At 59.2% G+C, this 27,703-nt stretch overlaps 3 protein-coding genes across 7 annotated transcripts in view; 1 reads left to right on the forward strand and 2 right to left on the reverse strand.

Annotated features, from left to right (window-relative positions):
* The window catches only part of NFIX (nuclear factor I X), an 85,618-nt gene extending 80,923 nt beyond the window's left edge, over positions 1–4,695 (reverse strand). For 3 of the 5 annotated variants that reach the window (XM_070058843.2, XM_070058838.2, XM_070058839.2), the window contains exon 1: positions 4,213–4,638. In XM_070058843.2, coding sequence (XP_069914944.1) covers positions 4,213–4,239 — 27 coding nt within the window. In that variant the 5' untranslated portion in view covers positions 4,240–4,638. Of the gene's footprint in view, positions 1–4,212 lie in introns of all 5 variants that reach the window. The other 2 variants (XM_070058842.2, XM_051839483.3) reach the window with 2 other exon arrangements.
* Positions 4,696–20,512: 15,817 nt separating this feature from the next.
* DAND5 (DAN domain BMP antagonist family member 5) lies at positions 20,513–24,012 on the reverse strand. Its single transcript, XM_089315602.1, has 3 exons — positions 23,835–24,012; positions 22,503–22,840; positions 20,513–21,683 (listed from the first exon to the last, which is right to left on the reverse strand). The coding sequence occupies exons 1-3, from the start codon at positions 24,010–24,012 to the stop codon at positions 21,435–21,437; spliced, it is 765 nt and encodes a 254-aa protein (XP_089171728.1). The 3' UTR covers positions 20,513–21,434.
* Positions 24,013–25,716: 1,704 nt separating this feature from the next.
* Positions 25,717–27,552, forward strand: GADD45GIP1 (GADD45G interacting protein 1). Its single transcript, XM_051831340.3, has 2 exons — positions 25,717–26,095; positions 27,210–27,552. Exons 1-2 carry the CDS (start codon positions 25,746–25,748, stop codon positions 27,523–27,525), a joined length of 666 nt encoding a protein of 221 aa, XP_051687300.1. The 5' UTR covers positions 25,717–25,745; the 3' UTR covers positions 27,526–27,552.
* The last annotated feature ends 151 nt before the right edge of the window (positions 27,553–27,703 follow it).

A 27,703-nucleotide genomic window follows, 5' to 3' on the forward strand; every position in this document is an offset into this window, starting at 1 on the left:
CCAAGGGTCAGGTGGGAAGACCAGGGTGGGGGCGGGGGGTGTCAAACCACTGTAGGTGGGCGGGGAGGGCGTCTCGTTCCCTGGTGGTGGATCCAGGTGCAGACCCACCACCGCTCTGGAGCTGTGGGGACGTCCCTAAAGTCATCGTCACCCCACACACCGGATCGCCAATCTCTTTGTGTCACTCGCACTTGGAGACACGGGTGCACATGCGCACTCCTGCACCAGGACTCGGGCCCCAGGGCCTCCTCCGGATCTCACTGGCCTTGTCTCTCCCCTCCCGCCCTCTGTCCCACCCCGCTGCCATCACCTCTCTCTGACCTTGAAGCTCAGCTGCCCTCTATTTGGTCACAGGACCCCTCACAAGCGAAAACAGCAGCCATGAGGCAGCCCATGTCCCATAATTTTCTCCAGCTTCCTCCTACAAGCAGTCTCCTTGGATTTCTCCAGCTGTGGGAGGCATCTTCTTCCCTTCTCTCTCATCTGGGAGGTCCCGAGAAAGATGACAATTCCTATTTTTCGAGTACCTGCTATATGCCAGGTCCCGTGTAGAGCCTAACCACAGCCCAAATTGCGACCTGTCTTACAAGCCAAGCAAATCCAACGCTTCAGGGCTCCAAGAAGCTCCAACCCAATGCCGACTTATGGCAAAGCCCGGCTCTCGACCGTTGCTCTGTGTGGGAGCCCTGGAACTGCATGAAACATTGCTGGGTGGGCCAGGACCCTAGGCTCCAGCCCCCCCCCAACCACGGAGAGGGGTTCATGCCTGCCCACCTCATGAAAGGAGGCACCAGGCTGACGTGGCAATAGCTTCCCAGGGACAGAGTGGTGGTGGCCACAGTGACCCAGAGAGAGAGAACGGGCTGGATCAGGGCGTGTGGGGGAACACAGCAGGGAGGCCCCAGCCCTGCCAATTCCCCTGCATGGAACACGTATGTATGTGGATGCACACAGAACAAAGCCATGGTGTGTGTGGTGGGGAGCAGCGGCGTAGGTGCGTGTCTGAGGGCTGTGCCAGCTGGCTGTGCCCGTGTGTCTGTGTGCGTGTTAGCCAGGGTCTACCTGCTTGTGTGTGGGTCCCCATGGTGAGGCAGAGGGACCGTGCATTGGTGTGTGTGTGTGTGTGCGTGGTGTGTATGTTGGGGATGGCTCTGAACACGAGGACCTACAGTTTTCTGTGTCCACACACATGTCGGCAGTCTATGCCTCGTGGCCACCGTGAGCGATGCTGGTGTTGGAGGGATCACACCCAGGCTGCTGGTTTTCTGGATGTGCAAGGGTTCACGGTTGCTGTGTCTTGGTTGGTGTATGTGTGTATCTATATCCTGGCGTGGATCCCTCCGTGTTTGGGGGACGGGGAGGAAGTATGATATGGGGAGGAGGGCCCATGTGTCCATTCCCGCCTCTATCATCCTGCCTGGCCGCTTGTCGATTTGGATGCTTTTTCTAGAAGATTCCACCCCCCCCCAACGCACACAGTCCCTTTTCCCCCAGCAGGGCCCCCGCTGCTCCAAGCTCGTTCCTGCTCAATCATTTATTGACTTTAAAATCAAAGCCAATTCTGGTTTGGAAAAAAAAAAGAGAGAGAGAGGCCAGAGAGAGAGAGAGGGAGAGACAGACAGAGTCTGAGACGCCAGGGAAAGGAGAAAAGAGATGGGGCCAGACCAGAGACAGAGGTAGAGATACACAGAGACAACCAGAGACCCAGGAGGACCAGAGGTGGAGAACAAGGGACAGGGCCAGCCGGAGACAGAGGGGAAAAAGCGAACGAGGCGAAAGAGGTTGTCATACAGAGATCGACAGAGTGAACTATGGAGGCAGAAAGGTTTGTAAAAACAGAGGTGGTTAAAAAAAAAAAAAAAAAACAACACCCTGCTGACCGACCCTCAGCCACCGCCTGTCCAGAGTGGAGGGGTTTCCCTGCCGGCCACGCAGGGCTGGCAGCCTGGCCGGGCCATGCCCACTGCCCTCCCAGCCGCCCCTGGCACACTCCAGCTGTTGTAGCCTGGGCCTGCTCTGCGTGCGCGCACACACACACACACACACACACACGAGGGAGTATGAATACCGCCACCCCCTTCTGGGATGTCACTCAACCAACCTCCTCGCCACCCCCCACCAGACCCACTGGCCATCATCTTTAGCTTGGGAGTCGCCTCAGCCGCTCCCTACTCCAAGGGGGCACCAGTATCACCGCCTGCCCCCCCCCAAGGAGGTGCTGAGCAATCTCTACGTGTGTGTGCGTGCATGTGTGTGCAAGGGTGGTGGTGGGGGGACACACAGGTTCCTGCCCAAGCCACTGGTGGGGGCCAGGCCCAGATGTCTGGTGTGCTTGGCGTGGAAGCCTGGTTGGCAGCCTGGTGGCCAACCAGCTGCTTAAATGTGGGGGTCTCGGTCCCAAGCAGGCCCCAGACACCAGCCATGCGTAGCCCCACTTGGAAGGGATCGCAGCTAGGTGGGGCGAGATGGCCGTGTGTGTGTGTGTGTGTGTGTGTGGATGGGGGTGGAGGAGGAAGCAGCCAGCATGGCACAGTCGTTGGAGGTCCAAGGCAGGGCGTACCCCACACCGTCACAGTGGTCAGAGTGCCTGCTCCCACCTGCACGTACACTGCGATCGATACACACTCGGGCACGCGGGTCCTTGCCCGACAATGCTCTGATCCGCTGTCTACAGGCAACTCGCTCACCGAGGGCCCCATCTAACCCACTCGGCGCTGCTGTCCACGGCTGATCCACGAGGCCACGGGACACACACACCACGGCTCACACGCACCTGGCCATACCCTCATTGTACACCCCTGCAGATCCCACGTTCAGCTGTGGATTATGGTTCCTCTCCCTTGGCACCCCTGGGCATAAGACTGGCAGGGCTCAGGCCACGCACAGGGAACAGTTAGAGCCCCAGGTCTGGCCTAGCTCCTTGCACACTTACACCGCAGGCCTGGCTAAACTAAACTGAGGGCCAAGCACCCAAGCCATCCCCACTCCGTCCAGGTGTCCCAACCGCGGAAGCAGCCGTTCCCAAGGCCATTGGAGGACTCGGGGGTGGTGGTTCTCGTGCCCCCTCTGGGGAGTCTCAGGCCACAGCCTCTAGAGAGGACAGGATGGTAAGCCAGGCACGCTCTGGGTCTTTGCTGCCGCTGACTTCGCAGGAGGCGGGACGCGCTCTCGCTGCGCGCCAAGGTCGGCGCTGTTGCGCCCGAGGCTGACCCGACGGCGTGGCCGCAGCGGCACCGTGGGCCGCGCGCGTCCGGGCTGCCTCCCCCGCCCCTCTCCCCTCAGGGCTTGGCGGGGTGGGATTCCCTCCCCACCCCCACCGCGGGAACCCGCCAGGTCCACCCCGCAAGCAGCCCGGGTCGGCTGGGGCAGGAAAAGTTTGTGCAAGGGAAAAGTTTGGGGAGGGGGCTGGGTGGTGGTGCGCGGCTGGACATCCAGGGTCGCCGGAGAGGCGCGGCCCTGGCTGGCAGCGCGCCCGCCCCTTCCTCCCCTCCCCTGTCCCTCCGAAATTTGGGATCCCCGCCATTTTCTTAGCCCCGCTCCCATGTGAGGCCTGAACAAAGACTTTGGGGAGACGCCCGGGCCGCTCGGCCCGCCCCGGGGCACCCCCAGCCGCACGCCAGGGCAGCCTCCAAGCCCGCACGCCGGCCCGCTGCCACCCTCGGGAACCGCTGCGCCCGCCCCAGGGAGCGGCGCCGGACCCGGTGTCCCCTCTGCGCCCTCGGGGCCACCCTCCTGCCACTCTGTCACCCTTGCAAAAACACCGCCCGCGGTCACGCCGCCCCCCTCCCGGCGCGCGCCACAGCCGCCCGCAGGTCGCTGGCCGTCCCGCCGCCCACCGACAACCCCCCCTCCACTCCTCCACGCGCGCACGCACTCCCGCCCCGCGCCCCCCGGGGGCAGCGCCACGCACGCAGCCCCGCCACCACCTCCCTCCAACCCGCCCCCCCTCTCCCCGCTTCCACCCCGAACCCGTCCGGAGCCCCCCAGCTGGAGTCCGCCCGCGGGCCAGGGTCGCACGCGCGCGGTGACGCCCGCACGCGTGCCCGGAGTCCCCTCGCGGCACCACTTGCACCCCTCGGCGGCCCGCAGGCTCACTGCCCCCCGCCTCGGCGCCGCGCGCCCCCTGCGCCCGTCCGCCCGCCCGCGCCGCCCGCCGGCCTCCCGCGCCCGCTGCCCTCCCCCGATCGCGCGCGCGGGGGCGGCGGCCGGTACCTGGGTGAGGCAGTACGGGGAGTACATAGCTGAGCGCCCGGGCTGGAGCGCGGCGGCCGGCCGCGGCGAGGGGAGGCCCGGCAGGCGGCGGCCGCGCTCGGCTCCGGGCTCCGGCTCGGGCTCCGGCTCCGGCTCCGGCTCGGCTGCTCCGGCCTCCGCCGCGCGGCCCCCGCGCTCGGCCCGGCGCCGCTCCGCGCTCGCCGCTCGCAGACTCGGCCCCGCCGGCTCCCGGGGCCGCCGCAGCCGCCGCCGCCGCCGCTGCCTCTCGCGTCCGCCGCCGCCGCCGCCGCTGCCGCCGCCGCCGCCGCCGCCGCTGCCGCCGCCGCGCGTCTACTCCATAACGCCGCCGCTCGGCCGGTCACCCTCGCCCGCGCCGCCGCCGCCGCCGCCGCCGCGCTGTGAAAGTGAAAGTTTAGACAAAGTTTGGAAGCGGCGGCGCACTCCGGGGAGAGGGAGCGGGCGGGCGGGCGGCGCGGGCGGGAGGAGGGGCGCGGGGAGGGGCGGGCAGGGCGGGGAGCGGCGGCCTGCGCGCTCTCTCTTTCTCTCTCTCTCTGTCTCACACGCACACGCACACATGCATGCATGCTCACACGCACACATTTCGCTCAGGACATGCACACCCATGCGTGCCTGCCTGCAGACCCACACACGCGCTGCTACATGCACACACACACACGCATGCATGCAGGCACAGCCACAAGGCCGGTCCCACACGTGCTGGCCTGCGTTCTAGCACAGACACCCCGACCCACAGGGGGTAGCCAAGCTCAGAGCCACGACACATGCCACTTCTTCCAAGATCCGAAGACAAAGCACACACCCTGACACACGTACCACGTACCGAGGTGAATGCACTCGCTCGCTCTCTCACACACACACATCCATGCTGATGCACACACACACGTTGACACACATGTGATCCCATAGCCACACCCTGACTCATTCCAGACCCCCCAGCTCTTGTACAAACACATGGACAGTTGTAGCAACCCACTCCAACACTTGGAATGGTGCCGTGACATCACACGAACCCACTGTCACACCAACCCACGCCATCCACGTGGGCCAAACAACACAAAGAGACACATAATGTCAGCGATAGAAAGCAACAATGGCCCAGGCCGGCGTTGTGGCGTAGCAGGTACAGCCACTGCCTGCAACAGCAGCATCCCGTACGGACGCCGGTTCAAGCCCCGGCTGCTCCACTTCCGATCCCGCTCCCTGCTAATGTGCCTGGGAAAGCAGTAGAAGATGGCCCAAGTGCTTGGGCCCCTGCACCCATGTGGGAGACCTGAAAGAAGCTCCTGGCTCCTGGCTTCAACTTGCTCTGGCCCGGCCCCAGCCTTTGAGGCCATTTGGGAAGTGAACCATTGGATGGAAGATCTCTCTCTCTCTCTCTCTCTCTCTCTCTCTCTCTCTCATACTGCTTTTCAGATAAATTTTAAAATCACATTTAAAATCAATCGTGGGGCCAGCGCTGTGGTGCAGTAGGTTAACCCTCCGCCTGTGGCACTGGCATCCCATATAGGCGCTGGTTCTAGTCTCAGCTGCTCCACTTCCGATCCAGCTCTCTGCTGTGGCCTGGGAAAGCAGTAGAAGATGGCCCAAGTGCTTGGGCTCCTGCACCTGTGTGGGAGACCCTGAAGAGGCTCCTGGCTCCTGGCTTTGGATTGGCACAGCTCCAGCCATTGCGGCCATTTGGGGAGTGAACCAGTGGACGGAAGACCTTTCTCTCTGTTTCTCCCTCTCACTGTCTGTAACTCTACCTCTCAAATGAATAAACAAAAAATAAAATCTTTTAAAAATCAAATCAATCAATCAATCTTAGAAAAGAAAGCAACATGAACTGTCACAACAGAAGGGCACATATATCACACCCTGTTGCCCGGATGTAGCCCAGGCCTTGGACACATTGACAGGTGAGCCTGGTATTCTGTCAGCTGACAGTTCTGCACGTGGGTGTCACACACATAGCACACAGGCTGTGCCTGTGCCCCCCACCCCCTATATACACACTTGCCCATAGTCCTGTGGGTGGACGCCCAGAAATATGGCAGGCGACACAAAGCCCGGCTGTTAGGGACAGACAAGGGCAAGGAGGCCTGGGATATGTGAACATACATACTGAGGTGGGGATCTGTCCACTCCTGCAGGCCCCTGGCTCCCCACTTCCAGAACAGAAAGGAATGGAGGGGGATGGGGGCCAGCACTGTGGTGTAGCAGGTAAAGCCACCACCTGCAGTGCCAGCATCCCATATGGGTGCTGGTTTGAGTCCTGGCTGCTCCACATCCATGACCCAGCACCCTGATAATGCACTTGGGAAAAGCAGCAGAGGATGGCCCAAGTCCTTGGGCCCCTGTGCCTGTGTGGGAGACCCAGAAGAAGCTCCTGGCTCCTGGCTTCAGCCTGGCCCAGCCCCAGCTGTTATGGCCATCTGGGGGAGTGAACCAGTATGGAAGACCTCTTTTAACCTGCTGTGATGCAATGCCAGCCCCTAAAATAAGTCTTAAAAAAGAGAGAGAAGAGAACGGGGCGAGGGAAAGCAGGTGCTGGGGGAACGGGGGCAGAGGTGCCCTGAGGCGATCCAGGACAGGCAGAACGGTGGTACCTGCGGCCCCTCCAGGTGGATCCTCCTCACTGCCATTAAGCCAGCATCTTCTGGCCCCCCACAGCCAGACAGCTGGAGACCTTCTGGGCTATGAATGGCCTTTTGAAGGGAATGTTGGTGCCCAGGTGGGCAAGTGCGTGCATGTGTACATGTGTGTGTGTGCAGGTCCTGCTGTGTGGAGGCTACTAAGGCCATGCCCAGTGGGTTCCTGAAAGCACGCACCCCCCCCCCGGTGGTGCACGTGTTTGTGTGTCTAAATGTCCCTAACAGGGAACAGTAGCAGTGAGTGACACTGGGACACCAGCATCCCACAATCAGAGCACCAGTTCAAGTCCCAGCTGCTCGGCTTCCGATCACACTCCCTGCTGATGCACCTGGGAAAGCAGAGGAAGATGGGTCAAGTGCTTGGGCCCCTGCACCCACATGGGAGACCAGGGTGGAGCTCCAGGCTTTGGGCACCTGCTATTGCGGCCATTTGGGGAGTGAGCCAGAAGACAAAAGATCTCTCTCTCTCTCTCTCTCTCTCTCTCTCAATATCTTAGGGGCATGTGCTCCTGGTCACTGTACCTCATTGAGGCAGAGTGACAGCACCCTCTGGAGACACCAAAGAGCTGCAGGCCAGTGTATGAACAGGAGTGTTTCTGGGTGGGTCGGCCCGCTGCCTAGTGGCGCTGCGTGCTGGGGACCGTGAGGCAGACAAGAGTGCCTGCCGGGCCCTGGCCTAGCCCTGGGAACATGGTGGGAACAAGACAACAAGCCCTGCCTTGGGGTCGGGGGGAGGTGGCATGAATGAAAATCTGGATCTTCACCAGAAGTGCTGGGTGAGTGTGCATGAGCCAGCCCTGGGGGGTCTTTTGGTCACAAGGTGTCCGTGGGTCTGTGTCAGAGAGAGAGAGCGCATGTGCATGGGCATCCACCCACGCAGGGATTCTGTGGCTGGGCCACGGGGCTCCCCGTGATCAGGGCCTCTGTGGCATTACTGTCCCCAGTGTCACCTGGTGTATGGGTGGTCCCTGTGGGCCTGGGCAGGGATGATGAGGAAATGCAAGTAGCTGAGCGCAGGTGCAAAGCAGAGGGTTTGAGGACCAGGGCTGGGGCTCTGTGGCTGTGCCAGTGTGTGTGTGTGTGTGTGTGTGCCAGGGAGGGGTCTCTGTGTGCTTGTGTTGGGTAGTGTGTTAACCTGTGTCAGTGTGTGTGTGCGTGTGTGTGTGTGCCAGGGAGGGGTCTCTGTGTGCTTGTGTTGGGTAGTGTGTTAACCTGTGTCAGTGTGTGTGTGCGTGTGTGTGTGTGTGCCAGGGAGGGGTCTCTGTGTGCCTGTGTTGGGTAGTGTGTTAACCTGTGTCAGTGTGTGTGTGTGCCAGGGAGGGGTCTCTGTGTCTCTGTATTGGGTATGTGTGTGTGTCAACCTGTGTCAGTGTGTGTCTGTGTCAGTGTGTGTGTGCCTGGTGGGGGGGGTCTCTGTGTCTCTGTATTGGGTATGTGTGTGTGTTAACCTGTGTGTGTGTGCACCAGGGAGGGGTCTCTGTGTGTCTGTATTGGGTATGTGTGTTAACCTGTGCCTGTGTGCATGTGTGTGTGTTGTGTGTGTGTGTCCATGTTAGGGTATGTGACTAGGATGTGTGTGTGTGTGCACCAGAGAGGGGGTCTCTGTGTGTCTGTATTGGGTATGTATGTTAACCTATTAGCCAGTGTGTGTGTGTGTGTGTGTGTGTCCATGTGAGGGTATGTGACTAGGATGTGTGTGTGTGCACCAGAGAGGGGGGTCTCTGTGTGTCTGTATTGGGTATATGTGTTAACCTGTGCCTGTGTGTGTGTGTGTGCCAGGGAGGGGGTCTCTGTGTGCCTGTGTTGGGTATATGTGTGTGTTAACCTGTGTCAGTGTCTCTGTGTGTATGTGTGTATAAGACCATGTTAGGCTGTGACTAGGGTGTGTGTGTGTGTGTGTGTGTGTGCACCAGAGAGGGGGGTCTCTGTGTGTCTGTATTGGGTATGTATGTTAACCTATTAGCCAGTATGTGTGTGTGTGTGTCCATGTGAAGGTATGTGACTAGGATGTGTGTGTGTACACCAGAGAGGGGGTCTCTGTGTGTCTGTACTGGGTATGTGTGTTAACCTGTGCCTGTGTATGTGTGTGTGTGTGTGCCAGGGAGGGGGTCTCTGTGTGCCTGTGTTGGGTATATGTGTGTGTTAACCTGTGTCAGCGTCTCTGTGTGTGTATGTGTGTATAAGACCATGTTAAGCTGTGACTAGGGTGTGTGTGTGTGTGTGTGTGCACCGGGGGGGGTCTCTATGTATCTGTATTGGGTATGTGTGTTAACCTGTGCCTGTGTGTGTGTGTGTGTGTGCCAGGGAGGGGGCCTCTGTGTCTCTGTATTGGGTATGTGTGTGTGTTAACCTATGTGTGTGTGTGCGTGTGTACACACCAGGGAGGGGTCTCTGTGTCTCTGTTGGATATGTGTGTTAGCCTGTGCCAGTGCGCGTGTGTGTGCATGTGTGTGTCCATGTTAGGATATGTGACTAGGATGTGTGTGTGTGTGTGCGCGCGCCAGGGAGGGGGCCTTTGTGTGTCTGTATTGGGTATGTGTGTGCGTTAGTCTGTACCTCTGTGTGTGTGTGTGTGCCGGGGAGGCGGTCTCTCTGTATGTGTATTGGCTCCTTTGGGTGCGTGCCTGTGTGTGCCAGCCCACATGTGTTTGTGACTAGGGGTGTGCACATGCACATGTGTGCCAGGGAGGGTGTCTCTGTGTATGCGGGTTGTGTGTGTGTGCACGCACCAGTGCGTGTGTGAGTAGGGGATGCGTGCGTGCCTCCGCGCGGTGCATGTGGGCGGGGGTCTCCGCGAGCCCACAGCTGTGTCTGGGGAGGAAGAGACCCTCACTCCCAGTTTGGGGCCTCCGTCCCTGGATCCTGCCGGCCGGCGGGGCCCGGGCCTCCCCTTCTTTTGCGCCTGCAGCCGCAAGACCTCGGCACAGGGAATCGATACGTCCTTAAAAATTCAAGGGCTCCTCGTAAACAGAAACTTTTAACACCGTTTAAAGTTTCAGGGCTGCGCGGCTGCCTCCGCACCACAGCACCACAGCGCTGCGGGGGGAGGGGGTGGGGGCGGAGGAGGGGCGGGGCCGACGTGGAGGCGTGGGGAGAGGTGGGGAGGGGTGGCGAGGGGCGGGGCGCTACATGGGGCTGTGGGCGGGGCCGGGAAAGGGGTCGGGGCTGCAGGAGGCTGGGGACCTGGACGGCTCCCGAGAGGTGGGAGGTAGGTAGCCCCCCCCCGCATTGGGAAGAAAACTACAGGAGGCTGGGCTGTGTGCGAAGGGGTCTGGCGCCTCTGAGGCCCCCTCCCCTCCAAGACGCCAGGGTGTCTGGGGGACAGGCGGACCCAGGATGCGGTTTAAGGGGGAGACAGGGTGGGAGGGGGCTGCTGAAAGGGGCAGTCGCGTTTGGAGGGGAGTGGGCCTGTGGGGGGGCTCCCATGGTGCAGGTACACTGGGGCAGGGTCTCCCGCCCCGAGGTGATGGGTTGGAGTGGGAGCTGGGAACCGAATCCCGAGGGGGGTGGGTGGGTCTGGGGGTCTTCATGGTGCTGGATCTTGGGGGTGCCTTGAGACCCAGGTAGACTCCCACCGCACCCAGCCCCGCCCCAGCTCCTGCCATCCCCACCTACCAGCCTGCAGACCCCCACCCCAACCCCCATGCTCTGACAGGCTGTATCAATCCCGACCTGGCTGTGCTAGCCCCAAATCCAGACCCACTTAACACAACCACACCCTTCACTCACAAAGCACTTGTCATACACACAACACAGGTGTCTTACACACACACGAAAACCATACTGCACTCTTATCCACAACTCCACCCTCCACACACACAAACACCAAGCCTACACACATAGACGTGCAAAGCCTGCACTTAACACACAAAGTCGTCCTACACACAGACCACTAATCCATACTTCACTGTTATCCACAAGACCACCCCTCACACAAACACACACACACAACACATCCTTAGCTCACACACACACCCATCCATAGCTCACACACACATCCTTAGCTCACACACATACCCAACCTTAGCTCACACCCCCCCATCCTTAGCTCACACACACACCCATCCATAGCTCACAACACCCATCCTTAGCTCACACACACATCCTTAGCTCACACACACACACACAATCCTTAGCTCACACACACACATTCTTAGCTCACACACACACACATCCTTAGCTCACACACACCCCCATCCTTAGCTCACACACACACAGCATCCTTAGCTCACACACACCCATCCTTAGCTCACACACACATCATCCTTAGCTCACACACATACCCAACCTTAGCTCACACCCCCCCATCCTTAGCTCACACACACACACACACATCCTTAGCTCACACAAATCCCCATCCTTAGCTCACACACACACACCATCCTTAGCTCACACACACCCATCCTTAGCTCACACACACACACACACACATCCTTAGCTCACACACACACACCATCCTTAGCTCACACACACACCCATCCTTAGCTCACACACACACCCATCCTTAGCTCACACAAACACACACATTCTTAGCTCACACACACATCCTTAGCTCACACACACACCCAACCTTAGCTCACACACACTCATCCTTAGCTCACACACACACAACCTTAGTTCACACACACCCATCCTTAGCTCACACACACACACACATCCTTAGCTCACACAAATCCCCATCCTTAGCTCACACACACACACCATCCTTAGCTCACACACACCCATCCTTAGCTCACACACACACACACACACATCCTTAGCTCACACACACACACCATCCTTAGCTCACACACACACCCATCCTTAGCTCACACACACACCCATCCTTAGCTCACACAAACACACACATTCTTAGCTCACACACACATCCTTAGCTCACACACACACCCAACCTTAGCTCACACACACTCATCCTTAGCTCACACACACACAACCTTAGTTCACACACACCCATCCTTAGCTCACACACACACCATCCTTAGCTCACACACACCCATCCTTAGCTCACACACACATCCTTAGCTCACACACACACCATCCTTAGCTCACACACACACACAGCCTAAGCTCACACACACATCCTTAGCTCACACACACACATCCTTAGCTCACACACACATACACACACCATCCTTAGCTCACACACACCATCCTTAGCTCACACACACCATCCTTAGCTCACACACACCCATCCTTAGCTCACACACACACCCAGCCTAAGCTCACACACACATCCTTAGCTCACACACACACATCCTTAGCTCACACACACATACACACACCATCCTTAGCTCACACACACACCCAGCCTAAGCTCACACACACATCCTTAGCTCTCACACACACATCCTTAGCTCACACACACCATCCTTAGCTCACACACACACATCCTTAGCTCACACACACATACCATCCTTAGCTCACACACACACCCAGCCTAAGCTCACACACACATCCTTAGCTCACACACACATCCTTGGCTCACACACACATACACACACCATCCTTAGCTCACACACACCATCCTTAGCTCACACACACACACCATCCTTAGCTCACACACACCCATCCTTAGCTCACACCCATCCTTAGCTCTCACACACACATCCTTAGCTCACACACACACCATCCTTAGCTCACACACACACACATCCTTAGCTCACACACACCCCCATCCTTAGCTCACACACACACACCATCCTTAGCTCACACACACCCATCCTTAGCTCACACACACACACACACATCCTTAGCTCACACACACACACCATCCTTAGCTCACACACACCCATCCTTAGCTCACACACACACCCATCCTTAGCTCACACAAACACACACATTCTTAGCTCACACACACACATCCTTAGCTCACACACACACCATCCTTAGCTCACACACACACCCATCCTTAGCTCACACACACACACATCCTTAGCTCACACAAACACACACATTCTTAGCTCACACACACACATCCTTAGCTCACACAAATCCGCATCCTTAGCTCACACACACACCATCCTTAGCTCACACACACCCATCCTTAGCTCACACACACACACATCTTTAGCTCACACACACACACCATCCTTAGCTCACACACACACACACCCATCCTTAGCTCACACACACACCCATCCTTAGCTCACACACACACATTCTTAGCTCACACACACACATCCTTAGCTCACACAAATCCGCATCCTTAGCTCACACACACACACCATCCTTAGCTCACACACACTCATCCTTAGCTCACACACACACACATCCTTAGCTCACACACACCATCCTTAGCTCACACACAACCCATCCTTAGCTCCCACACACCCATCCTTAGCTCACACAAACACACCCATTCTTTGCTCACACACACCCATCCTTAGCTCACACACACCCATCCTTAGCTCACACACATCCTTAGCTCACACACACACATCCTTAGCTCTCACACACACACCCATCCTTAGCTCACACACACACCCATCCATAGCTCACACACACACACATTCTTAGCTCACACAAATCCCCATCCTTAGCTCACACACACACCATCCTTAGCTCACACACACCCATCCTTAGCTCACACACACACACAACCTTAGTTCACACACACCCATCCTTAGCTCACACACACACCATCCTTAGCTCACACACACCCATCCTTAGCTCACACACACTATCCTTAGCTCACACACACCCATCCTTAGCTCACACACACACCCAGCCTAAGCTCACACACACATCCTTAGCTCACACACACACATCCTTAGCTCACACACACATACACACACCATCCTTAGCTCACACACACTATCCTTAGCTCACACACATCCTTAGCTCTCACACACACACACATCCTTAGCTCACACACACCATCCTTAGCTCACACACACCATCCTTAGCTCACACACACATCCTTAGCTCACACACACCATCCTTAGCTCACACACACACACATCCTTCGCTCACACACACACCCAGCCTAAGCTCACACACATCCTTAGCTCACACACACCATCCTTAGCTCACACACATCCTTAGCTCTCACACACACATCCTTAGCTCACACACACCATCCTTAGCTCACACACACACCATCCTTAGCTCACACACACCCATCCTTAGCTCACACACACACACATCCTTAGCTCTCACACACACATCCTTAGCTCACACACACCATCCTTAGCTCACACACACCCATCCTTAGCTCACACACACACCCAGCCTAAGCTCACACACACATCCTTAGCTCACACACACCATCCTTAGCTCACACACACACGCACACCATCCTTAGCTCACACCCACACATCCTTAGCTCACACCATCCTTAGCTCACACACACCATCCTCAGCACACACACACATCCTTAGCTCACACACACACACATCCTTAGCTCACACACACACACCATCCTTAGCTTATACACATGCACAACCATCCTTAGCTCACACAAACACCCATTTTTCTCCCCTACAAACAACATCTATCCCTCACACACACAACATCCCTCTTCCCCTCAGGTAACACACTCGCACCACATACAAAACTCTCCATGGACACACACACACACACACACACTGTCCTCCTTGGATTCGCACACACACACGCATCTACCCATGCTCACACAGCCGAGACACACACCTTCCTAGTCATGCAGTCACTCCTCCACACCCGAGATGCCCCCAACACTCCCAGCTGCCAGCTGGGAGCACTGTTATAGGAGTCAGGGGGAACTGCTGTTGAGACCACCCTGACTCCTCTAAGCAGCCCAGGTCTTGGGGCACACCTGGCCTTTGAGAAATCACACAAGTGCTGCTGCCAGGAGGCTGGCACAGCTGGGCTGCCACAGCTGGAATGCCCCACATTCCTTCCTGCCTGGGCTGCCCACCTGGCTGTGGCTGGCAGCAGGTGTGTTTTTCCCATGCAGGTGTGTGGGGTGGAGGGAGAAGGGAGGGAGAAGGATTGGGAAGCAAGCCCATGGTACTACCTGGCCAGGATGCTGGGGGGCAGGGAAGGGCTGAAACATCTGGGCTCTGGCACCTTAGGGCTGGGGCCACGGAAGGAGAGGTAGGAGGTGTTAGATTCCAAGGCTGTTGGGCAGCTGGGCAGGTTTCTCAGGGGGTGGAAGCAGCAGACATCTGGCTTATGGAATAAGCCGGGTGCCAGGCTGTAGGTGCTGTGGGCTGGGAGAAAAGGGTGCTCTAAGCCCCCTCAGGGCAGAATAGGGCCCCCCATTCTCCAGGAAGGCCTGATGCCCTGCCCCCACCCAGCCTGATGGCCATGCTCTGTGCCCTATCCTGGAGTCCTTGCTTTGGTCCTACGCTTCTTCCTTCTTCCCCCAACCCCCATGCTGGGAGCTTTTAGCTAGTGCTGAGCCTGAGGACTCAGATCCTCACCCCTAAGACAGACCTGATGGAACCTGCACGACCACACTCACACTCACAACCAGGCACAAAGCCCCACGGAAATGCAGACCCCTGCCGCCGGCGCCGCCTCCTCCTCCTCTCCCTCCCTCCTCCTCCTCCTCCTCCCCCTCTTCTGTAGGATCCTATAAAAGTCAGAATCCCACAGAGATACAGGGTCGCTCGGCCATCCAGAGTGACACACACACAATCACACAATCACACCCACACACGTCACACACAAAGACCTTCCCTGCACACAAGCACGCACACCAGCCCAGGCAGCTTCCCGGGGCTGATGGTGTCGGAGACCGAGGAAAGGGAAGGAGTTGGGGAAATGTTTCATTTGCAGCCGGCAGGGCCTGAGACCTTCCCCGCCCTGGAAACCTGGCCCAGGCTACTGAATGGGGCCTCTGTGTGCTGCCCCAGGGGCCCGCCAGTAGTGCTGGTTCAGCCGCCCCAGGGTGTGGGGATCCCGGGTGTGTGTGTGTGTGTGTGTGTGTGTGAGCCCAGCCGCACAAGATCCCTGACTGACACGTGTGCTGGGTCTGGGCGCCCCCGAGGGGCCACCCAGCCACTGACCGGGGTCCCCCCCTCCAGAGGCCACACGCCGCCTCTGGCTGGTCCCAGCTGCTCGGAGAAAGTACTCATTCCAACCCAGCCAGTGGAGGGAAAGACAGAGGGACGAAGATGTGTTGCTGGCTCAGGGCAATGCATGCTCCCCAGGGAGCCCTCTGCAACCTAAGGATTTGGGGTGCAGTCCTAGGCGTCTTATACAACCACCCCCTTGTGTCGCACTCAACCACATGTACAAATACTATCCGTGCAGGTGGCGTGCGCACACACACACACACACACACAGAGTCCGACACGCTGGACAACCCCCCAGGCGGCATCAGGCACACCCCGGGGACCACATCAAGTCACTGCTGCCTCACTTCATCACAAAGTAGGGAAGTAGCTTGTGACCCCCCGCATCCTCAAGTCCCTGCCCACCCCTAGGGTCTGCCGTCCACCCAGCAGCTGCAACACCACGACAGCCCCCTCACTGTCGTGGTCGCCACGTGTCCCGGCGCAAAGTCCCCACGCGCGAACACACACTCACATGTCACCCACACTGCGACGCACAGCGTCCCTCACTCCCCCGGACAGAGCTATGGCGAAGCAGTGGGTGACAGCACCAACGTTTACAAGGACATCCTGTCACACAACAGTCGCTCTCCCCAGTGGCCTGTCACAACATTGAGACAGCCCCTTTGCTGTCCCAACAAGCAGCCAGGCATGCTGACACGGTCCCCAGGATTGTCCCTGGGACCCCCGCACCCCCCCCCAGCCTCCAAGTCTTGCAAACAAGCACAGAGCCAGGCCCACACCGCTCTCCTCTCTCTCTGCAGTTGGTGCAAGTAGAACAGGGAAGGGGGGGCTAATGGACGCGCAGCTGTTGGCAGTGGGTGCCAGCCCCCCCACCTCATGAATATTCATCAGCTGGGGCTCTCCTGAACCTGTAGGGAGTGGGAGGTCCCAGGCAGCTGTGCACCCCTTCTGTGCCAGGAGGTTCTCAGGTGGGGAGGCAGCAGGGTGGGGGTGGAGGGTGGCTCGGCCAGGACCCACAACCCTTGGAACCCATCCCCAGCTGCACACGTGTGAGGTTGTGAACACACACGCAGGCACACAGACAACAATCAACACACACACAACTTACCCAACAACATGCAGTCTGCAAGTGCACCCAACAATACACCAACAACATGAGCGCCCCCATCTCACACACACACAAACACACAGTGCACACACACACACTGTCACAATGGCAAGCAAATACACACATTTCCAAACACAGGCACCTACAGCCACACCCACATACAACCAAGTAGCTCTGGCAAAACGCACACAGACCCATGCATTTGCACCTTTATCTAGTCTCCCTGTAGAGTTCTCTTCCAATGCAAACCCACAAACACACAACCATCCCCAAAGAGCACCCCCCTCCTCTCTGTCTGCATTCCCCCGAAAACACATACACTCTGTGATCTCCCTCTGTCCGCACTTTGCAGACGGGGAAACTAAGGCACTGAGCACCACCCCACCACCCCGCCTTTCCTTCCCGACTCAGGGCAGCGGCTGCGGCCGGGCGCCCCCTGCTGGCCGGGACCCTGCAGGTGCGCTTGGGCGGGCACGCGCCTGACGTAACCATGGCATCCTCTTGGCACGCGCGGCCCGCGCGGGGAGGGCGGGGCGGGCGCGTTGCCATGGCGCCGGCGCGCCGCGTGAATGGGGCATTGTTCGCCGCGGCGCCCGGCCCCCGGGCTGTCCCAGACCCACCCGGAGCCGTGGGGAGGGGACGGAGATGGGGAGACGCAGAGACAAGGAGAGCCCAAGAGTTGGCGCAGAGAGATGGCACAAGCGAGAAAAAGCAAGGCAAAGATGGGCGGACGAGGCAAAGGACGGGCAGAACCCGGGATCCGGGGGCAGAGGAAGGGCTGAGACCCTTAGAGCCCCCACTGCCCCCCGGGGTTGTACCTGGCTGTGGGACCGGCGCCCCAGGTAAAGACAGAGACAACGCTGAAAAGTAGCAACAGGCCCCACCGTGGAGACACAGCGAGACCCCGGGGACAATGCGGCAGAGACTAGAAACCAGGTCCCTGCTCCGAGGGTCTCTGGACCCACCCACCCCAGTCCCGATCCACCATCCTGACTCCTAAGAAGGCTCAACCACACGGAGACGCAACCTCTGCTGGGGACCCGCGCCCTAACTCTCCGGATGTCCTCAGCACAGACCCAGCCCCTCGCAGACGCCAGAGGAGACACTTTGCCCCTAGGGGCCGGGTCACACCTGTGGATACACTCAGAGACCCAGGGACAGCTTGTGGGCACAGGCCCCTTGCGCTCTGCTCCTGTGCTGGGTTCTATGGGGGTGCAGGTTGGAGCCACCAGACACCAACGCCCCAGTGGAGACGAGGACAAACAGGGGAGAGGCAGATAAAGCCCAATCCCCTAGCCCCCTCAAAAGGCCAAATCAAACTGGCCCACGTTTGAAGCAGCTGGGCCCAAACCTGGGCCAAGGGCGGCCCCTGGTGGCTACATGTGGTCTCTGCAGCCACCTGCCCGGGAGAGAGGAGCGCTCCCACCTCGAAGTCTCTGAAGAGTGGGGTACAAGGGGTGGGCCTCGCTGGTCACACAGAGCCCCCATCCCGGAGCCCAGAAGTGGGAACCCGGATTGCAGCGTGCAGTTCAGATCCCAGAGTCCAGAATTCCAATGATACCCAGATGGAGACTCTAGACCCAAGAATTTGGAAGGCCAGGTCCAAAGAAATTGTGCTCCATTATTTTTAGACCGCTCCCTCCCTCCACGATTCAGAACTAGAAATCTGGGACAGGTATTTTGGCCTAGTGGTTAATATGCCCGTTGGGACACCCACATCCTATATCAGTGCCTGGGTTCAAGTTCTGTCTCTATTCCAGCTTCCTGCTACTGTGCACCCTGGGAGGTAGCGAGTGATGGCCCAAGCATTTGGGCCCCCCAACCCATGTGGGAGATCTGGATGGAGTTCCAGGCTCCTGGCTTTGGGCTGGCCCAGCCTTGCTATTGCAGGCATCTGGGGAGTGAACCAGCAGACCAAAGATTCTCTCTCTCTCTCTCTCTCTCTCTCTCTCTCTCTCTCTCCCTCTCCCTCTCCCTCTCTCTCTCTCTCTCTCTCTCTCTCCAGGAAGCCGTGATGGGGAAGGGGGCAGGGGCAAGCCACAGGGGCAAAAGGAGGAGCCTGGAGTGACCCGCATAGCCACACCCCATGATACACACCAGCCCCCCCCAAAAAGCCCTGGAACCACCATCGGCTCCTCTCTCAGCGGGCAGTCACAAACTCATCTGAACACCCACACAGTCACCCACGACGTCACCTGGTCGCTGTCACAGGCAGAAGTGAGGCTGCAGGGGTGTGTGTGTGTGTGTGTGTGTATGCACTCCCATGCATGCACACGCATGCACACACACACACACACACACTCCCCCAAGCACCGCCAGGCTCCATGCCTTGGCAACCCCTCAACCCCTGGGAACGGGGCCCCGGGGATGGGGCCCGCTGTGCACCACCGCCCCCCACCCCATGCCCGCCCCAGCTCTCTTCTGCCCGGCCGGCTGGCAAGCTCTAATACAGATGCCAAATTCGTAATTGTAACTGAGGGTGACAGGGTCACCTTGAGCCCCAGATGCTCGCGCGGTGACAGATGGCGTTGGCAAACCTGATTAGCAGCCCCCGTGCCAGTTGCCTGTGGCACCTGCAGCCCAGCCCCTCCCCCACTCCCCCGGCTCTCATTACCCACCCATTTGCTGGGCCTGGGGCGCTGGGGGTGGGGCCAGCAGTGCCCGGGAGGGGGGCAGCAGGGACTCTGGGGGCCCAACCCTGGCACTAAGGTTCCCAGCTGGCTCCCATGGCTGGCAGGAGGTAGGCACAGCTGATCGGTGGTGGGGGCGGGGAGTGGGAGAAGCAGGCAACTCATGCCCGACAAAGAAGGGGGTGCCTGGGGGTTGGACACCACCTGGGGTTGGCAGTGAACCCCGGACGGAGGAGGAGAGTACGCTCCTCCCACTCCCCACCCCTGGGTGTCTCATCTTTGTTTCTTCCAGGGTCCTCTAAGCAGAGCGCTGGGAGTGACCAGCCTTGCCTGTTCTCAGCCCTCTGCGCAGGCCGGCAGGGTCACAGGTCACCGGCCCATCTGTTTCCTGGGGTCCCCTCTGCCTGTTCCCCTCACCTGCAGCTTTCCTTCCTGAATCAGGAAGAGAGTTGAAGGGGGGTGGGGGTGTACTTGGCTGGCTCCCCATCCCTTCCCCCCGCCCCGTGCAAGCACGCGCCCCGACCGTCCCCTCGTCCCCCGGGCCCGCACCAAGCCCCCACGCTCCAGGGGGCATTTGGAGAGAAAGCTGACTGTGCCACATGTCCCCACTTCTGTGCCAGACAGGCCCATCTGCCATCCAGAGCCAGGCTGCCCCCGCCTGCGACAGCCCCTGTGCCCCAGCTGGGGACGGCCGCAGCTCACCCACTCTCCGGGAATAAACACACACACACACACACACACACACGCAGAGCAGGGCTGGGCCAAGCCTTAGGAGTCCTGAGGTGGGCGTGGGGCTGTGTCCAGTCAACTCCGTCAACACCCAGGCCAGCAGCCGCTAGCTGGGAGCCTCCACCTGTCTCCAACACCTGGACTTGCCTTGGTTTGTTTGTTTATTTATTTATTGGGGTGTATCCCTAGAATGAGGTCATGGCCACATTTCCTGATCCGGGTGGGTCCATACGTCCTCCTTGAATTTGGGAGAGTGTCATCATCTTGGTCCCCCCAACCCATGCCCCCCCGCCCCCCCACACCCTCCTGAGAGAGAGTTCAGCCTAGTGGTTAAACCTGGCCGCCGCCTAGGGGGCTGGAGTTGTGATGCCTCTGGGCGGGAGGAAGGGTGCCCCCATTCCGGGTCAGTGTGTCTGGGTTGGCGCTTCCCTCTGCCCAGCCCCCTCGGAGTGCGTCCAAGCCAGCTCCGCGCATGCGCAGGGAGAGCAGCAGGGGATGGCTCCAGGGCTTGGGCCCCTGCACCCACGTGGGAGACCCGGATGATCGAAGTTCCAGGCTCTTGGCTTCCGCCTGACCCAGCCCTGGCTGTTGCAGGCATTTGGGGGAGGGAACCAGTGGACAGAAGCGTTCTCTCTCTCTCTCTCTCTCTCTCTCTCTCTCTCTCTCCCTTTCAAGGGATTCATTAAAAAGAACTAGAACGCAGCTTCTAGAACCCAGAACCTAGATTCCAAGGGAACATCTTGCAAAATCAAGAGCCAGCTGGCCCTCTGTGTTACCCATCCAGAGCCGGGCAGCTGTGATGGGTGAGGGGCGGAGCCAACCAAAGGGGCAAGAGAAAGACCCTCTCTCATTGGGCTGCTGTGAGGGCTATGCAAATGAGCACCTGTCCCTGAGTAAGCAGCGCTAAGACTATTCTCAGTTCAACCCCACGGCCACGGCCGGCCGGCCAGGGCTGGGGGCTGTGTCCAGGGGAGCAGGGGAGGGGTGCACTCTGGGAACCTGGCTGTCTGTCCCTGCGTCCCTTGGTCTCTTGACATCCCTCCCCTCCCCCGCGCAGTCACTGGAGGTCCCACCACCACCCCAAGGTGTTGCGGTTTCACGCCTTGGGGCTGCACTGACAGCTGTCGATGAGCACAGTGGACATCCTCACTCGCCGCGGGAAAGCTCGGCCGCCGCCCCCTCGACACCACAGCACCACGGGCGCCCGCCGCTGGCGGGCGGGTTCGCAGCCATTGCAGAGGGCGAGCGAGGTGGGGTCTGAGCCGGGCACGTAGAGCGAGGTGCAACGGCCAAAGCAGATATGGTTGTGCACGCGGGCAGTGGAGCAGCCGGGCCGGGACAGCACCTGGGGGTGGGGGTGGGGCAGAAGAAGGGACACGCAGGTTAGGGCCGTCCAGCTGGAGAGAGGTGGGAGCTGGGGTTAGGATCGTATGTCCTGGGTTCAAATCCTGCCTCGGATTCTGGTGCAGTGAGTTAACCTGCCTCCTGCATCCCATATGAGTGCTGGCTGGAGTCCCGGCCGCTCCACTTCTAAAATAAGTTTCTTGCAAATGTGCCTGAGAGGTAGCGGAAGATGGTCCAAGGGCTTGGGGCCCGGCCACCCATGTGGGAGACCCGGATGGAACTCCTGGCTCCTGGCTTTGGTCTGGAACCACCCTGGCTCTTTGGGGAGTGAACCAGTGGATGGAAGCTCTCTCTCTTTGTGTGTGTGTGTGTGTGTGTGTCTGCCTTTCAAATAAATAAAATGTAAAACACAAGCAAAGGGGGGGGCACAGGAAGTCTGGCTGGAGAACGAGCACGTGGTGGCAAGAGGCCCAGCCTGTGCAAAGGCCCTGGGGCAGCCAGGCCGTTGGTTTGTCTGAAGAAAAGCAAGGCGGCTGGTGGTGGAATGGAATCCGGGCGGGATTCCTGGGCTGGGGCCAGGAGACTGGCTGCTCTCGGGCACCCTCTGGTGGCTGAACGGAGACCAGACACGCTGGGCACCCGCGGGAAGGGACGGGTGGGAGAGTTGGACGGGCCGTCCAAGGGCCCCTTGGGCCAGGGCGGAGAGTTAGGCTCAGAAACAGGTGAAGCATGCGAGAGCCTTGCAGCTGGATCTGTCTGGGGCTGGACCCACGCTGAGATCCAGGCCTTCCCCCCGCCCCCACCCCGTGCCCCGACTCACCTGCGTGAAGGGCACAGCCTTACACACCTCCTGGGTCACCTCCTGAGGGTCGAGGGGCAGAGGCACGGGGGTGGCCGTCACTTCCGGCGTCCTCTGCAGCCCGCCCACCCCCAGCCTTCCGATTTTCTGCAAACTCAGGAAGACCTTCCAGCTGCCAAGGGCTGGGGCTGGCACCTCCGGGGCCGGGACCTCTCCCACCACAGCCTGGGTCTGATTGGTCACAGCCCAGGGCAGAGGCGGGGACACCTGGGGTCTGGGTTTGCCCCAAGCCAGTGGCAGCCGGGCGCTGCTAAGCAGGCCCAGGAGTGCGATCAGCCAGCGAGGGAACATCTGTCTGTCTGGGAATGGGCTCAGGGAGCTTGAGCAGCCGACCCTGCTGTCTGGGGAGTGGTCCCCGAGCCCCCTGCACCTGCTTTTAATCCCTCGTCCCCACCCCGCCCCCACCTCCCTGGACAGCCCACTACAGAAGGAGGAGGGGGGTAAGCAAACAAACTTGTTGAGTTCCCACATCCCTTCCCAGCCCGGTCGGGCACACCAGGGGCTGGGTGGGCTCTGGGGACCAGAAAAAAAGAAAATGCTAGAAAATGCAGAGACATGGGGCTGGCAATGTGTGCTGCCTTCCCACATGGGCGCTGCTGGTTCGAGTCCCAGCTGCTCCACTTCCGATCCAGCTCTCTGCTGTGACCTGGGAAAGCAGCAGAAGATGGCCCAAGTCCTTGGGCCCCTGCACCTGTGTGGGAGACCTGGATGGAACTCCTGGCTCCCAGTGAACTGGATCTGTCTCTGTCTTTCTTTCTCTGCTTCTAAAAAATTTTTAAAGAGAAATCTACTTTGACACAGAAATGTGGGAAATCCGGGGAGCTTTTTATATTTTTTTTACAATATCCATTTTCCATAAACTTTACAAAGACCCCTCGTTTGCAAGGATTTCAAACACTTTTTGCACTCGAAATAAACTTTTAAAAAAGTATTTAAAGTGAGAACTACACACACACACACACACACACACACACACACGAGAAAGAGAGAGAGAGGGAGAGGGAGAGGGAGAGGGAGAGAGAGAGAGAGAATCTCCCATCTGCTAGTACCCACCCCAGATGGCTGCACTGGCCAGGGCTGGGCCAGGCTGATGCCAGGAGCTTGGGTCTTCTTCCCGCAGGGGGTTTTGACCCCAGGGTGGTCAGGGAAGGCCTCCTGGAGGAGGTGACATTTTCGCAGAGACCCAGGATGCCATTGAGAGCGGTGGGAACCACCTGCAGGGAGTGGAGGTTGGAGCCGCTTGGGAACACACAAAGTGCAAGAGAGCCCCGGGGGGGCTCCGAGCCCTGGCACCTCCACGGCGTGCATCTCGCACCCAGGTGAGGAGGCGGGAGTCGGCCGGGGCCGTGAGAAGCGGCGGGGCCGGCCCTTCCCGCGCCCGCATCCCCGGGGAGCTGCGCCCGCTGGCGGCCGCGCGCGCCCTCTGGCGGCGGATCCCGGGATGGCGCCTGCCGGCCAGCTCCCTGCGCATGCGCACCCTGGAGCAGGTGCCGGCTCAAGTGCTAGGGTCCCTGGCGCCCCCCGCCCCGCCCCGTGCGGGAGACCCCCGCGGAGTCCCTAGCTCTTGGCTTCAGCCTGGCCCAGCCCGGGATATTGCAGGCATTTGGGGGCCATAACCAAGTGGCTCGGAGCTGTCTCTGTCTCTGCCTTTCAAATAAATAAATAGGTAAATATTTAATAATAGGGTTTTTTTTTTTAAAAGAAAGACCCCCTGCCACACAAGTATTACAACTATTTTCTTGTAAACACTTATCTATGAGGGCACTGAAAAACCTTTGGGGTGGGCTGCCGCTGTGGTGGAGCTGGTTAAGCCGCCGCCTGCATCCTACTTGGCGCCGGTTCGAGTCCCGGCTGCTCCACTTCTGATCCACCTCCCTGCTATGGACTGGGAAAGCAGTGGAAGATGGCCCAAGTCCTTGGGCCCCTGCACCTGCATGGGAGACCCGGAAGAAGCTCCTGGGTGGCTGTTGCAGGCACGTGGGGAGTGAACCAGCAGACTTAAGATATCTCTCTCTCTCTCTCTCTCTCTCTCGCTCTCGCTCTCGCTCTCGCTCTCTCTCTCTCTCTCTCTTTCTCATGAAAATACAACACAATTGGCCGGCGCCGCGGCTCACTAGGTTAATCCTCCACCTAGCGGCGCCGGCACACCGGGTTCTAGTCCCGGTCAGGGCTCCGGATTCGGTCCCGGTTGCCCCTCTTCCAGGCCAGCTCTCTGCTGTGGCCAGGGAAGGCAGTGGAAGATGGCCCAAGTGCTTGGGCCCTGCACCGTGGCAGCCATTGGAGGGTGAACCAACGGCAAAAAGGAAGACCTTTCTCTCTGTCTCTCTCTCTCACTGTCCACTCTGCCTGTCAAAAAAATTTTATAAAAAAAAAAAGAAAATACAACACAATTCTCCCCCAAGCAACATAAAGAAACAGCCCAGTGAGGTGAGAAGGCTCAATCAGGGGAAGACAGGTGGGATTAAACTCTTTCTGGGGTGGGTGTTGAGGCACAGGGGATTAGGCTGCTGCCTGGGGCGCCCACACCCCATGTCAGAGTGCCAGCTCCCTGCTGTGGCCTGGGAAGACAGTGGAGGATGGCCCAAGTCCTTGGGCGCCTGCCAGGCATGGGGAGACCCGGATGGAGTTCCTGGCTCCCGCCTGGCCCACCCCCAGACACTGCAGCCATCTGGGGAGTGACCCAGCAGATGGAAGACCTCGCTCTGCTCTGCCTCTGTACTTCTGCCTTTCAAATAGATCAATAAATATTTTTAAAAAGCAGCAATCAATTAAAATAAATAAAAGAAATGGTAAAGTAAAAAATTAAAATTAAATAATTAAAAATAAATATCAACCAAAACATGAATCAAATAAATAAATATTAATAGAAATAAATTAATATTAAATTTTAATTAAAATTAAAATACATCAAAATTCAATTAAAATACATTAAATTTTAATTAATTAAAACAAATACATTAAAGTTTATTGCAACTTAATTGATTAAAAATTAAAATAAATATCACTAATTGAATCGACTATTAATTGATTAAAATAACTATCAATACATGTTCGAATGGTAAAGTACGGAATAAATTATAAAATAACTGAATATGTAAAATTGGGATAGGATTGCCCTCCGCCCCGCCTGGGCCCCGTCGCGCCCCGCGCTCAGGCAGCGCCGCGGCCACCCCGGCCGGCCCGCGAGGACCCCGCGCGGCCAAGATGGCGGCGCCCGTGCGGCAGGTGCGCGGCCTGCTCGGCCTGGCGGCGCCTCTGGCCTCGGGAGCTCGGGGCTACCGGGCGCCGCCGCCGCCGCGCCGCTCGTCGCAGCCCTGGTGGCCGGACCCGGAGGACCCGCGGACCCCGCGCTGGCAGCTGGGGCCGCGCCACGCCGCCAAGCAGTTCGCGCGCCATGGCGCCGCCTCCGGGGTGGCCCCCGGGTCGCTGTGGCCGTCGCGGGAGCAGCTGCGCGAGCTGGAGGCCGAGGAGAAGGAATGGTACCCGAGCCTGGCGAGCATGCAGGAGTCGCTGCGTGAGCAGCAGCTGGCCGAGGCGCAGCGCCGGCGGGAGAGGTGCGTGGGGCGGGCGGGCGGGCGCGGGGCAGGGCGGCGAGCTGCGCTCCAGGCCCCGCGCAGGGCGTGCGCTCTGCGTGCTGTAGACCGAATTCGTTTTGTCTTTCGTGATCGCGTCTTTTTTTTTTTTTTTTTTTTTAAGAGAGTGGCTTATTTATTTGAAAGGGAGAGAGCGAGCGCTTCTATCAGCCGGTTCATTCCCCAGATGGCCAGGCTGGGCCAGGCCAAAGCCAGGAGCGCCATCCGGGTCTCCCACGTGGGGGCAGGGACCCAAGGACCTGGGCCATCTGCTGCTGCTTTCCCAGGCCGTGAGCAGGGAGCTGGATCGGAAGTGGAGCAGCCGGGACTCGAACCCGCGCCCCTATGGGCTGCTGGTGTCACAGGTGGCGGCTTTACCCGCCCACCCACAACCCCTCCGTGAGCCAGTCTTTAACCGAGCCTGTACTGTGTGCGAGGCCCTATTTCGGGGTGCCTGGGGACACAACAGGGAAGGAGATGGATTTCAGATCGCGACAGAGGAGTGTTAGGAAAGATCAGACAGCGCCAAGAGTGGGGCTACTCTGCGGTGGCGAGGTTTAAAGAGGCCTTGGGGAGATGGCCAGGAGAGTCTAATAGAGGAAGCGGCTGGTGCAAAGGCCCTGGGGTTGGATGGTGCCTTAAGGGGACAGGTCATTGTGGCTGGGCTGGTGTGTGACATGAAGGCAGGGGAGTGGGGACAAGCCCAGGGCTGTCAGGACGACGCCCGTTTTCCCCGCTGTGTCCCTGGTGTTGAACCTTGTCCGCTCGAGGAGTGGCTAGGAGGTGGAGTCCTGTGTCCAGGGGTCGCCGTGCTGACTGGCACCTACACAGTTACAGGACTTGGGACACACACACACACACCCAGTCTGGAACTGTAGCTGTGGTCCCGCGTGGAGGTGTGCGGTTACCCAGGGCAGTGGCCGCGGGCTGCGGGTGATCGTAGGCCATGTCGGCTTGACTCCCAAGCAGCCCCAAGTCCACGGACAAGTTTCTGTCTCCCTTTCCCTGCCTGTGCCCTCACTCGTCCCTCCACTGCTCTGCCCGCGGGCGGCGGTCTCTGGCCCTCACCTGCGCGCCCTCTCCCCCGGCCCGGCAGGGAGCAGCTCATCGCGGAGCGCATGGCCAGGATGCCCCAGATGATCGAGGACTGGCGGCGGCAGCAGCGGGAGCGCTGGGAGAAGGCGCAGGCCGACAAGGAGCGGCGCGCGCGGCTGCAGGCCGAGGCCCAGGAGCGCCTGGGCTACCACGTGGACCCCAGGAGCGCCCGCTTCCAGGAGCTGCTGCAGGACCTCGAGAAACAGCAGCGCAAGCGCCTCAAGGAGGAGAAGCAAAGACAGAAGAAGGAGGCGCGGGTGGCCGCCTTGGCCGCGGCGGCGGCCCAGGCCGCGGATCCCGGCCCCTCCCCCCAATAAAGCCTGCTGCCCGGCAGCCCCTGAAAACCCAGCGCTCTCTCTCTCTGGTCTCACCCCAGCCCGGCGCGGGGCTCTGCTCAGAGGGACCCCAGGCCTTGCTGGTTACCGGCTTCGGGGGGCCGGCAGGGGGGCGACTCAGCCGGCAAGAGTGGAGCAGATGGTGGAGGAGAGAGCTCTG

The sequence above is a fragment of the Oryctolagus cuniculus genome, chromosome 16 (assembly GCF_051225735.1).
Source record: "Oryctolagus cuniculus isolate XC-2025 breed Fujian yellow rabbit chromosome 16, ASM5122573v1, whole genome shotgun sequence".
In the NCBI taxonomy this organism is placed as follows: Eukaryota; Metazoa; Chordata; class Mammalia; order Lagomorpha; family Leporidae; genus Oryctolagus; species Oryctolagus cuniculus.